This window comes from Artibeus jamaicensis, unplaced genomic scaffold, assembly GCF_021234435.1.
Source record: "Artibeus jamaicensis isolate MK-2021 breed Jamaican fruit bat unplaced genomic scaffold, CSHL_Jam_final contig_452, whole genome shotgun sequence".
Lineage (NCBI taxonomy): Eukaryota > Metazoa > Chordata > Mammalia > Chiroptera > Phyllostomidae > Artibeus > Artibeus jamaicensis.
In genome coordinates, this window is record NW_026521837.1 from 7,580,551 (window position 1) to 7,593,472 (window position 12,922).

The 12,922-nt window shown below is 37.2% G+C and overlaps 1 protein-coding gene across 1 annotated transcript in view; it reads left to right on the plus strand.

Annotated features, from left to right (window-relative positions):
* MMRN1 (multimerin 1) overlaps nt 1-12,922 on the plus strand; it is a 69,772-nt gene that overhangs the window by 36,997 nt on the left and 19,853 nt on the right. Inside the window, exons 4-5 of the mRNA XM_037163260.2 lie at nt 6,350-6,460; nt 7,690-7,863. Coding sequence (XP_037019155.2) covers nt 6,350-6,460; nt 7,690-7,863 — 285 coding nt within the window. The remainder of the gene's footprint in view (nt 1-6,349; nt 6,461-7,689; nt 7,864-12,922) is intronic.

A 12,922-nucleotide genomic window follows, 5' to 3' on the forward strand; every position in this document is an offset into this window, starting at 1 on the left:
CATGGATGGAACTGGAAAGCATTATGCTGAGTGAAATAGGCCAGGTGCTGAAAGACAAATACCATATGATCTCACCTTTAACAGGAAGCTAAACAACAAAACAACCAAGTAAGCAGAAAAAAAAAACCCCAAAAAACAAAGACACTGAAATAGAGAACAAGGGGATAGTGACAAGAGGGGAGAAGGAAGGGAAGTTAAGGGGAAAAAGGGGGAGGGATTTGGAGGAACAAATAGGAAGGACACAGGGACGAGAACTAAGGGGGGGAGGAAATGGGAGGGAGGTGGGGAGCAAGGGGCAGGGGAGACTGGGATGGGAAAAATAGACAAAAATCTGTACTTGAAAAATAACTAAATAAATTAAAAAAAAAAAAAAAGAACTCCTCCTGTAAACATGTTGCTCAATAAAATCATAACATTTCATAAAAAAACTCATGTACCTTATGTCTTTGTTGCTCCAAACTGCCTTATTCAATTGAACTACTAAATCTCTGTAAATATATATGTACTGAACTCTACCATGTCTTGCGGACCACTCTGCCTGGTTCTAGGAATTGTAACTCTCTGCCCACTGTGGCTAAGGATGAGCGAGCTACGACTTCTGGAATGAGAGCCGTAGGAGACAAAGCTTGTCTCTGATAGCAAATGCTGCCTCAGTTTCCTCCCTGCCCCCAAAGCATGGTCGGAAGTCCTTGATGGGTAAGACCCCTCACAGAGGGGGGCAACCTAGACTAGACATGATCACTTGGGAGGCCATCATGGAAGGATTTGGGGGGCTGCAACAAAGAGCAATGGACTCTCAACTCCCCTCCCCCCCACCGGCTTTGACAAAGCCCAAATCCCCATGTTCTCTGGGAGAAACACCCCCTGGCTCTAATCCCCTTAAGCCTGAATACCTACCTGATGGGAAGAGGTGCTGCTCCTTGCCTTGCTAGAGCATGTCCTGGGGGAAAATCTGGCATTACAGACTTCCTGATAAACCTGTGAAATCTGCTCTGCTAAGAGTGCTTTCATTCATATGATAAGGGTTCAAGCAGGAAACCCTAAAACTCTGTTTCTGACAGACTCTGACCCGTACTAAACCATCAGATTTCTTTGAAATGTTATCTACTGTTTGATCCTTGGTGCCCTGTATTCCTGTGTATTACAACCCAATAAAAGCTCTTAGAGGAAGGGGCTCAAGGCCTTTTTCCTCTGGGAAACTGGCCACCTCTCCTCCCCAAGCAGATCACATCATGTCTCAGTCATGTTTACTCGCATCTGTGGTGCACGGGGGGACTTGCAAGGAAAGTCACCCCCACAGCCATGCAAGCATTCACTTGATATTGGAGGATCAGCTGCAAACCTCTCGTCAAGTTACACAGGAACATTTCTGCTTCTAAGTGAAAGAGAGCAAACTTCTTCATTACTGAATTGCCATTAATGACTTCCTCCATTTGTCTAAAAGGTCTGGGGAAAAAAGCATTCACAAATAACACCCATATAATTAGGAAGGAAGGAAGGAGGGAGGAAGGAAGAAAATTCACCTAGTGTGTAAGTTGCAGCTCTTGACATTTGCCAACCTTGCTTTCTTCTCTAAGTCTATAGTGTAAGGAAAACAGTAATTGTATTGGGAGAAGAGAAAAAAGGGATCCAACTTTTTAAATATATCTAATTATTTAAAAATCTGAAGCTCATAAGTAAATGCCTTTTTGTCTCGGCTCCTGTTTCTTAGAACCAGAAATCTATGCCCTGTGGGACAAAGCAAAGGTCTGTGATTAAGTGTACAAAGCAGGAGATTGCCTCAAAAACCTAGGATCAGTGGCAGAGAATACATTTGAAAGGACAGAAAGTTTGCTAAAGGAAAAAATAAAGAGCATCAATCAATCATCCAGGAACTTTATCACAGGAGAATAACTGACTCCACGGTCAGAGATTCTATCAGCACTTCTCCACAAGCTAAATCCCGAGCAGTAAACTGGGATAAATGAATTCAGGTCAACACATAGAATTAGAAAAAGATAACATAGACTACTGAATTTGTTAAACAGACATTTCAAGTCTTTAACAGTCTTGGCAGAGACCCCATCCCAAGATTTCCAGGGAAAAGAGATTCATATGACAATTGAATCCCAAAGATCTTTGTGTGATGTTTCCTGCTTTTTTTTTTAACCTTAGGAGTACAGCAATTCCTCCTAAAGCAATTAATTTAAACATAACTATAGCTAAGAATAAAGGGAAAGTTTAATGTATACATTAAATCACATTAGTTTTGTCACTCAATATTTGAAGTATTTTTCTAATTATATTTTCTTTTCTTTATTTATTTTCTGATTACATATTCTTTTAAATCAGTCTTTTCAAAACTTTACAACATTACAGAGAAATTTATTTAATATATTATATATTTAATATATATTTCATGTATATTATGTATCCACATCATGAGGAGTGAATCACCAAAAATTAGTGTCCAAAAAACCCAGAGACCTTCACTCAACACTTCTATGTATTATTCTTTAACCCTTTCAATGTTTTTCTTTCTAAAGAAAATGACTTGTCATTGATTTAATTTTTTCTAATCTTTTTAGGTTTTATTTCTAATGTGATTTTCTCTAGTATGTCACTTTCTTTTCCCTTGTTTGTTAAAAAACAGCATTTTTCCAGATCACAGAATAACATTTAAGTTCTTTTGACCCTAAGGTCAAGAGAAAATTAGGTTTTAACTCTTTAGTTACCTCCTTTCTATTCTTGACACTTGACCTCATGCCCAGGTTTGTTTTCACTTCTTGCACATGCAGGCTCTTACCTCATCTGGGAGGCACAGAGAGAACGGTGGGGATAAAGTGCCCCCACCCAAATATGACCCTGGGAGACTCGTAACACCCCCGCCTACACTTGCGTGAGTGTGTGGTATGATTCCCTGCTTTCCCAGTCTTTCTCAAATGGAGAAGGAAACTTAATGAAATACACTGATATAATCTCCACATTCAATGTACAACATGCAGCACTTTATAAACAGTGAGATGAGACCTGTTTTCATTAGAATATAATAATGTAATATAAAGATGCCTTATGATTTATGATAAACTTTAGCAAAGTATTATGAACCTCTAGAAATAAACTCTACTTAAAATGCTTGTGATATTCACTGAGGTCCCACCACTTCACTCAGGGTTATGAGCACCTTGGCCCACCTGTCTCTCAATTAGGAGGGTCAGGTAGCAAGGCTTGGGGCCATATTCAAACATTGGACAACGAATTCAGTTGTATATCAAAAATTGTTCCATGCTAACTAGTTTTAATAATTTATTATAACTTCTGAAATAATACTTATGAAAACCATGCACTGAAAACAATTAGTTTTCAATAACAAATAAACTAAAGTAAGCACCAAACAATTTGATGATTCTGCTAAAACACTGCATGTTTCATAAACTTGGTGTAGTAGTGCCTGTCATGGTCCCAGCCCAGCAGACTGTCAGTTCTGGGAGTGCTTACTTCTCAGATATTTCACAATAGGAATTCCAGTAGGCATCTGTTCTACAAGACATAGCCTTTATTATGCATCCACAAGTAACTGGCAACAAGTTTATTTTATATTTATAAATAATTTATTAGTTATCACACTTTATTATTGCATATTTGCCAACAGGTATGGCTTCATTTGAACATTTAAATAATTGGTAGGCCACATTAGTGCATATGGACTAAATATGACCTTGGAGGTGAGGTATACAGAACATTGCGAGATACCAATGTTAAATAGGATACCTAGGTTAAAACGAGTAATAACCCAGGTTTTTCATGGAAAGGGCCTTTTATTTCTGCGACATTCAGAATTGTCAGTAGGCTCTATGTTTGATTTCTGGGAAGGTGGCTCAAACTCTCTTCATATGCTTCCAGGCTTAGCAGTACATACTCAGGGATCTTGTATCTTAACGAGAGAGAGAATGGAATTGTCTGTATGAGGAAATAATCACGGAACTGTGAACAGCACCTTCAACCCCGGCCTACTTCACCTCCTCCTTGTTAAGGCTCAACTTCACTTCGGAGTGAGTGGTAGGAGACTCAGGTTTTCATTCACTGGAGTTAAACTAAATGCTCTAACATATGCTCTTGTTATCAACAAGTGTGTGTGACTATTTAAAAATGGATAAAGATCAATTTCTGGATTGCAATTTTAATATAAAAATGTCTGGTATTTTAAGCAATAAATTTACTTATTAGAATTAGAAAAGTTTGGAAGTTGTTCTAAATCAGTGCTTCTTAAGCAGGGTCACACTTCAAAATCACCTGTAAAGTTTTCAAATTATATATATATAATTTTTCTGTTCTCCTGAACTGATCTGAATCATAATCTTCAAGTAGGGAACTGGAAAGAACATTTGACACTTGTCATGTTTCAAAGTTCTCTGGTGCTTCTGATTTACATAACTGATGAAAAACCACTATTGTAAAGAAATGTTAAACAAATCCATAATGTGATGAAAGTTTATAAAAGAAAAGGAAATCTTCCTAGCAACCTTGCTTGTATGCCACAGAACAGTATAGTCTCTGTTTTTACTAATTATTTATGACTTCCTAACAAAGAACCTGCTCTCTGTTAAGTGATGGTATGTCTTTTAAAGCACCAGCTCTTTTTGTGTTCCTGTGATCTAGCTCAAAAAGGTAAGAACGTGAAGAGAACATTTGTTCATCCTGATAAACCCACCTGTTCCTTTGCTGTAAATACAAATCTGTATCATGAACACTCCTTCACTGCTGAGGGAAACAGGGAAGTTAGGGAAGTGGGAAGTTGCTAAGGAAGATTAATCTTTACACCCTCATCCAGTGGCTCTCACACTTTAGTGTACATTGGGATCACCTTGAGAGCTTGTTAAACCACACGCTGCTGGCCCACGTCAATTGTTTAAATGAGCAGGTGTAGGGGTGGAGCCTAGAAGTTGCATATTGGAAAGTTCCCAGGTGATGCTGATATGGCTGATTGAAGGACCCTGGTTCCAGAACCGTTGCTCTAAGTATCCTCTTGGGTAGGCAGGTTTTAGCTGCCAGAAAAAATGCTTTATTGTGTTATCTAAGGAGGAATCTTGATTTTAAAAATGTGTGCAATTATTTATTAGATATATTTGTAAGAGTTAACTTGAATTTAGAGTATAAAACTTTATTGCTAGGACTTAGCAGAAAATTAACACTTTCCTCCACATACAGCAGCCCCCAAATAACTACACTTTTTCCCAAGCTGCAGATTGTCTTATCCAACCAAATAAATCCAATTCTGTAGGACTATCTGTGATACAGCAGGGAGAGGGAAGGCAGGGAGAAAAAAATTCAAAATAAAAACCTTGGACGAGAATGGAAATTCACTGATTTAGCTCAAAACTCTGAAGAAAAGCAACACAAAATTCAATCTGACAACAGAGACTACCTCGGATTAGTGTCAAATATATTATACTTTCTATGGAGTAGAGATGCTTTAGCGTTATTGTCACAGCTGCATGTACCTTAGAGAGAATAATTGACATGTGCCAAAAGGGGTCATTCCATTGGTACATAATTTCACATGAGAAGAAGTACAGACACCAGACACTTGTTTTCTGGTGTTTGATATGCAGACTTCAAAAAATAAATTTGTCCATTAGAAGTCTACAAATTATAGATATACATTACTTCATATGTTGAATATTTTAATGTCTTCCTTTACTTGTTTCCCTCCAAAAAAGTGTACTGCCATATTAAATAGTACTTGATTCATGGGCAATTAGAAACAATTTTTTTAACAGAGAGGTTTATTTTGTAAGACTTTCTATTTTTTTGAAATGTCACTGATTTCACAGGTTGATCCTATTGAGGCATGTCCTGTAATAGTTTCCTTTTACTTGTAGTTATTAGGTTTTGAGCCCATGTAGTCCTTAACAATCTGGGAAAAACCACTTACTTGGCACTGTTACAGGAATCCATAGCTCTCCCTTATTTCCAGGTAGACACCAGTTGGAAACTGCATTGTTAAACAAGCAGCCTCTGCAGCAGACAACTTACAAAACTGCTATGGCTTTTAACACAGCTGATCTTAGAGTCCCATCCATTATGCAGCAGTTTATGCCTGTCAGTTTGCAGTTTCCCCCAACTACCAACCACTTTTGTCTGAGAGGAGACCTGAATACTTTCTGAGAACACAATGAGAGGCCAGCACTTCCACATCAATGTGGTCGCCCACTGCCCTGTGGGTGTGGTGGAGCCGCGTCCTCTGCAATCACCCGGGCAGGCTTCAGGAGATGAGAAAATGAATCTCAGCCACAGCATTGCTCAGGACTGGGGAAGATGGGGCAGTCTCAATATGTAACTCTCTCTCCTCTCTTTTGCTTCTGTGTAGCCCAGGAACAGCAGCAGCTGATACACACCCACCAGGCTGAGAGTCACGCAGCCATTGGCGGAGGGACAGCCGAGCAGCAGCGACAGCAGCAGCAAGACTGTTGTGACCCAGGTCACGGATTATAATTACTATCATCCCTAACCCACTTCTTGTCAATGCTATTTACGACAACTTCCAAACCAGAAATCACTTGGCTGTCAAATGTTTGTTAATGATACATTAACATACTTCTGAACCCCTGGCTATTGGTGCTGCATATTGAGAGAACCTCTGGCTGAGCTGCAGGTTCCCAGCCCGGAGAGACCCAGTGTAACTATCGAAGCTCTGTGCGCAGACACAGAATACAAATGCCGCTACTAGGGAATCACAGGTTTCCAAAGTAAATTCAAACTTTTGTCCTGCAAAGAGTGCAATCATGGGAGACACTTGACGTGGGAGGAATGCCTTGATTCTTTGAAGGGAGCTACAAGGCTTCCTTCCACTGCCTAAGGGAGATCACTAAGGAACAGTGATCACTGACTGGAGAGAAGGATTGTGACTAAGAACCAAGAAGGTTCTTCTGTTGATCCCAAACTGTCCTATTACAGATACTCTCATATTTCCAATCATAAATACCATTTCTTTTAAGCTGCATTTAATTTCTTAGAAACAGAGTTTGGTTACTGATAAAACATCTCTTCACTGCATTTGGAATAGTCATACAAAATCATTCAATCCAATTAAGAAATGTGACTTAGGGGATCTCTTTAAGAATGCAGGTGAATATAGCTTAGAAACTGTACTTGAGGGTTTTTTTTTTGAGGAAATTCAATATCTTCATAAAACATCATAAAATCATCCTTGAATTATTGAAGTGCATTTCAAAAGGCATGAAAAGTATCAGTGCTATATACAGTTATTTAAACTGAGAGCTATCTCCTATTAAAGAATGCCTCAGGAAGGGGCAAAGTTCTCGGAATGCAGGTACAGCTACCTACGTGCAAGTACACAGCTAAACATAGTCAATGCTGGCTCTGAAGGCAGGTGCCAAGCAAAGTATTTTCAGTTGAGTCATTTTTATGTTTTGCCCCATCATTTCTTTATCGACTGAGAAGAAAAGATTTTAAAACTAAGCTATTTTAGTTAAAATATTTTAGAACTCTAAGCTATTATAAAACTTTCTTACAAATTTCTACCCCTAAATAGTATAAAATTCTGGTTGCCATTTGCACATAGCCTATACTTTCTAATATATAGTGCAAACTTTATTTGTTTGAATTACCTTTAAACCTATCATAATATTTGAAAGGTTTTACATAAGTCTTTTCAATGTTTCCAATTTTCTCTTCCTCCGCATGCAGCTGTGGCACAAAAAACGACTGACCAGATAAACCACCAAGCAGCGAAACTGACCCTTTTGCAGAACAAGATTGATGATATGTCTTTGGCTGTGACGGATGTAAGGAACACATTCTCCTCCCTAGAAGAGAAAATCAATGAAGATAAAGGCAGGGAATTTCAATCTTTTCTAAAAGGTAAAAATAAAACCAAGTAAATCATTCATTCGATCCAGACAAAAGGCAAATAACTCATTTATCTTTTATTACTTAGGTATCTTTGCTTTTTAAAATTTTTTAAACTATATTTTATTGATTATGCCATTACAGTTGTTCTATTTCCCCCCTTCATTCCCCTCCACCCTGCACGGATTGGGGGGTACATTAATTTGATATAGATTTTTAAATAAGATATTTTTAAATAACTTCATTTCTGAAATAATTTGAAAAAACTAAATATTTTTCACTATATAGTCAGATCTTTGACTAAATATTTCACCTGATTTATTGATGTTATATACCTAGTTATAGCTTAACTGACTAGTATTCCTTTATATTTAAAAGAAATGTGACTATGAGCCATATTTAATTTACGTTTATTGTCATTTCCAGTTCAGGATACAGATGAGATTAAGGGATGATTAACACGATAGCTAGATTCATGGCTGTCTCAGTAATACTGATGAAGATACAATATCTAGCTCCTGGAGTATAATCAATAAAATATATTCTAAAATATCTCAGGTCAGAGAAATAATGATTTCTTTATTAGTGTGAATCAGTTTTGCCTGAATTTTGTACTTTTATTTTTAACAGCTGTTATTTTTTATTGTATTTTCCCATTGCCATCTATCCCCCTTACACCCTCTGCCACCTCCACCTATGCTCTCCCCCTACAACCGCCACACTGTTGTCCCCATCCATGAGCCCTTCTTATTTTTCACTCTATCCCCCACTCCCCAGCTCACCTCCTCTACAAGACCTGTCAGTCTGCTCTCCATCTATGAGTCTCCTCAGGAAAGGGAGAAAATAAACAAATGGGACTACATCAGACTAAAACGTTTTTGCACAGTAATGGGAACCATCAACAAAAAGACAACCTGCTAAATGAATTTTGTGCTTTTAAAGCAGAAGGCTGTGTTCCTTTCTGGGGGCTCGATGGGATGATCTGTGCCCTGCTAATTCAAGTTGTCAGAATTCATTTTCTTGCGGTAGTAGGACTCAGGCTTGTTGCCAGCTTCTAGAAGCCACTACGTTTCTTGGCTCATGGACTTCTTTCTGCACCTTCAAAAGCCTACAACAACTGCTGAGTCCTTCTACCATCTCTCAGACACACTCTTCTACTTTCCCCTTCCTCTTTTAAGGACACACAGGATTACATTGGGCCCACCTGTATAATTCAGACTAATCTCATCTCACAGTTCTCAACCTTAATCCCATTTTGTAAGGCCTATCTGCCAAGTACTGTAAAATAACATATTCACCGTTCCAGGGAACTAGGGTGTGGACATCTTGGACAGAGCAGCATAATTCTGTCCCCCACAAATATTTGTAGATAATGAATAATTGCTGGAGCCATGCTAAGCACAGGGTATAATGGGTCTGATTGATAGTTTCAACAAATCCAGTGTCAGGAGACTAGGGAAGGCTTCAATGAAGAGAAATCATCTCAAAGAATTAAAGATTAATCAGGAGGAATTAATTAGCCAAAGTGGTTTCAGGTAAAGCATGGATATTCTACTAAAGTATCTTGGCTACTAGGAACTTCTCAGTTCACTGGGTTTGTTGTTTGTTTTGAGGTTTCAGAATTATTGATCCCTTTCACTTTGTCCTATAAATAAGGGATGCTGCCTGTACAACTGCATCACTCACAACTTTGTTTTCTATTTTCACCTGTGGTTTACAGATAAAAGATATAAAAAAGGTGGCATTTTCTATTTCCATATCATCTACCGGTATAGAATCAACCATGATTGTTTTTAATAATGTAAGTAGTTGGTAGTAGTAAGCAAGCCACTGAGAGAAAGACCCGTCCTACATTTCTGGCATGTCCCCTGTGGCCGGAACTTCCTGATGACAAGCATAAGACAGAAATAAATTTTTCCTAAAGTGATAGCATGAACCAAAAGTCAAAAAGACACAGCATATACTTGACTATAACCACCATAATAAAATTTGTGTAGCAAAATTTGATTATCATAACCTGAGAGAATTAAGCCTGTCACCTGCTTCTTATGAACTTACTAACAAAAATCTGACAGCAACACAGATAAAAGTATACACTTATAAAGCAACAAAATTCCTTCCTCATTAGGATGCATTAATTATGTACTGAGCATAATCCATTATGAGAATCAGAGGGCTTATAGTTAATGAATGTTGGTACAGGCAACAAAAATTAAACTCACTCTTCCAGACACTGTGCTCACCTTGCAAAACCACAACCTCTTCTCTTGCTTAGTCTAATTCTGAGGTGAGAAACACTGTTTTATCTGCTAGTAGCCCTAGAAGTGTTCAAAATCAAATACCCCCACTTCTTAAGAGGTATTTGAGTGTTATGAATAGGTCGTAATTCACAGCCACAGAAGTGTCAGGTCAAGGTGTCTAATATCAAATGTATCTCTTAAGTCACCAAACACAATATCATTTTTAGAAAGTAAAAGAAACACATGAGAATCAAATAGGGTTAAAATGATGTGCCCATTGAATTATTAACGTAAGTCACTTTTATGTATTTTTGCAAAACCAGGTCCTAGCACAGATGTTCCTTTAGTTATAAATTATAGATATGTCACCTGAAAAGCTTCTTACCCTGAAACAAGTTTTTAAGCTTATAATCTTATGTATTTTCAGGTAGTTCTGTGATTTTACTCTTTACCCAATATATATATATATATATATATATATATATATATATATATATATATATTATTGATTATGCCATTACAGTTGTTCTATTCCCCCCTTCATTCCCCTCCACCCTGCACACCCTTCCCCTACCATTCCCCCCCTTTAGTTTATGACCACGTGTCTCAAGTTCTTTAGATTCTATATTTCCCATACTATTCTTGCCCTCCCCCCTATCTATTTTCTACCTACCATCTATGCTACTTATTTTCTGTACCTTCTCCCCCCTTCTCCTTCTCCCACTCCCCTGTTGCTAACCCTCCCTGTGATCTTCATTTGTTCTATGGTTTTGCTCCTGATCTAGCTATCCTCTTAATCTGCTTTTGTTTTAGACATGGTTGTTAATAACTGTGAGTTTGCTGTCCTTTCACTGTTCATCTTTTTTATCTTCTTTTTCTTAGGTAAGTTCCTTTAACATTTCATATAACAAGGGCTTGGTGATGATGAACTTCTTGAATTTGATCTTATCTGAGAAGCACTTTATCTGTCCTTCCATTCTAAATGAAAGCTTTGCTGGATAGAGCAATCTTGGATGTAGGTCTTTGGATTTCATGAGTGTAATACTTCTTTCCAGCCCCTTCTTGCCTGTATGGTCTCTTTTGAGAAATCCACTGACAGTCTGATGGGAACTCCTTTGTAAGTGACTGTGCCCTTATCTCTTGCTGCTTCTAGGATTCTCTCCTTCATTTTAATCTTGGCTAATATAATGATGGTGTGCCTTGGTGTGTTCCTTCTTGGGTCCAACTTTGGGATTCTCCGAGCTTCCTGGATTTCCTGGAAGTCTATTTCCTTAACCAGATTGGGGAAGTTCTCCTTTATTATTTGTTCAAATAAGGTTTCCACTTGTGGCTGTTCCTGTTCCCCTCCTGGTACCCCTATAATTCAGATGTCGGAGCGTTTAAAGATGTCCTGGAGGTTCCTAAGCCTCTCCTCATTTTTTTTGAATTCTTGTTTCTTCATCTTTTTCTGTTTGGTCATTTCTTCCTCCTTCGGGTCCACTCCTTTGATTTGAATCCCAGTTTCCTTTCCATTACTATTGGTTTCCTGTGTATTTCCATTCATTTCAATTAGTTTAGCCTTCATATGTTCCTCTAATTTGTGACTAAAATCAAGCAGTTCTGTGAGCATCCTGATCACCAGTGTTTTGAACTGTGCATCTGAAAGTTTGGCTATTTCTTCATTGCTTAGATTTCTCAGCTCTGGGGCTCTCAGTTGTTCTTGAGCCATGTTTTGATCTGTATTTTTTGATTAAATAACAGCTAAAGGAATCACTTTAATCAAGATTCTGTACTGATCTTTACTTATTTACAGTATTTTTCTCTACTGTCATTCTTTTTTGAACTTTCAAATCACATTGTTTTTCACTTGCTGAAATTGAACACCTATTGTTATTGTCCACAATTCATTAATTAATTCAAGTATTTTTAGTGTACCTTTGTAATCTTGAAAATCATTTCGAAGCCAAAATGATAAGATTATAATTTTTAAGAAAGTCTGATTTCTAATCTTGTGTATTTTATTGTATTTCATCAAGTTGTCATAAGAATTAGAGATAATGTTAACAAACAGGAAATAACTAAATGGTTCTGTAGAAAGTGTAATAAAAATAACTTTGCTATTAAGAAGCACCTTCACTCAGTGGAGCTAATATATTTTATTTATGATGTCAGAAATCAAATTTTCTAAATATCGATTTATGTGTAGCATATAGAATATACTCAAGATTTGTTTTACTAATGGGTGATTGGTTAAATTCTAAGTAAAATTTGGAGAATAAAAATAATTTAAAGAGCCTTTCTGGCATAATTATTCATGTTGTTAAATACAAAAGCTAGGACTATTTCAGTAGAAGTTATTTTAATGGTGGTTGTGTAATCTTCTCTGATTGATTAACCTTTCCTCAGTACTTTGCCACTGTGTGTCATTGAGTGCTGTTCCATGCTTCCTGTTTTATCTTTTATTATATGGAAATCGATTACTCACTTTTTTGCCTTTTAAATTTATTTCAGTTTTCACTAGGTTTAGAAATATAATATTTTTTAATGTTGGAAATCCTAGACCTTAAAGGTTAAAGGTCTAGGATTTCCAACATTGATCTTTAGGGTCTAGGATTTCCAGGAAAATATTTATCCATATAAACATTTACAGCTTTGTCTTAGTACCAGATTAAATAGTAATAAGATGCTCAAGTAATACATCATTCTATTTGGTATAATTGTCTTTCATAATAATTTTCTGTAAGTCTCTTGTGCATTCTAAGTATTTTTAGGAACTTGCTAACAAATTATACATGTAGAGGCTCTATATTTTAGCCATATAATCATCTTTCTTGAATAAGCCTCACAGTAGC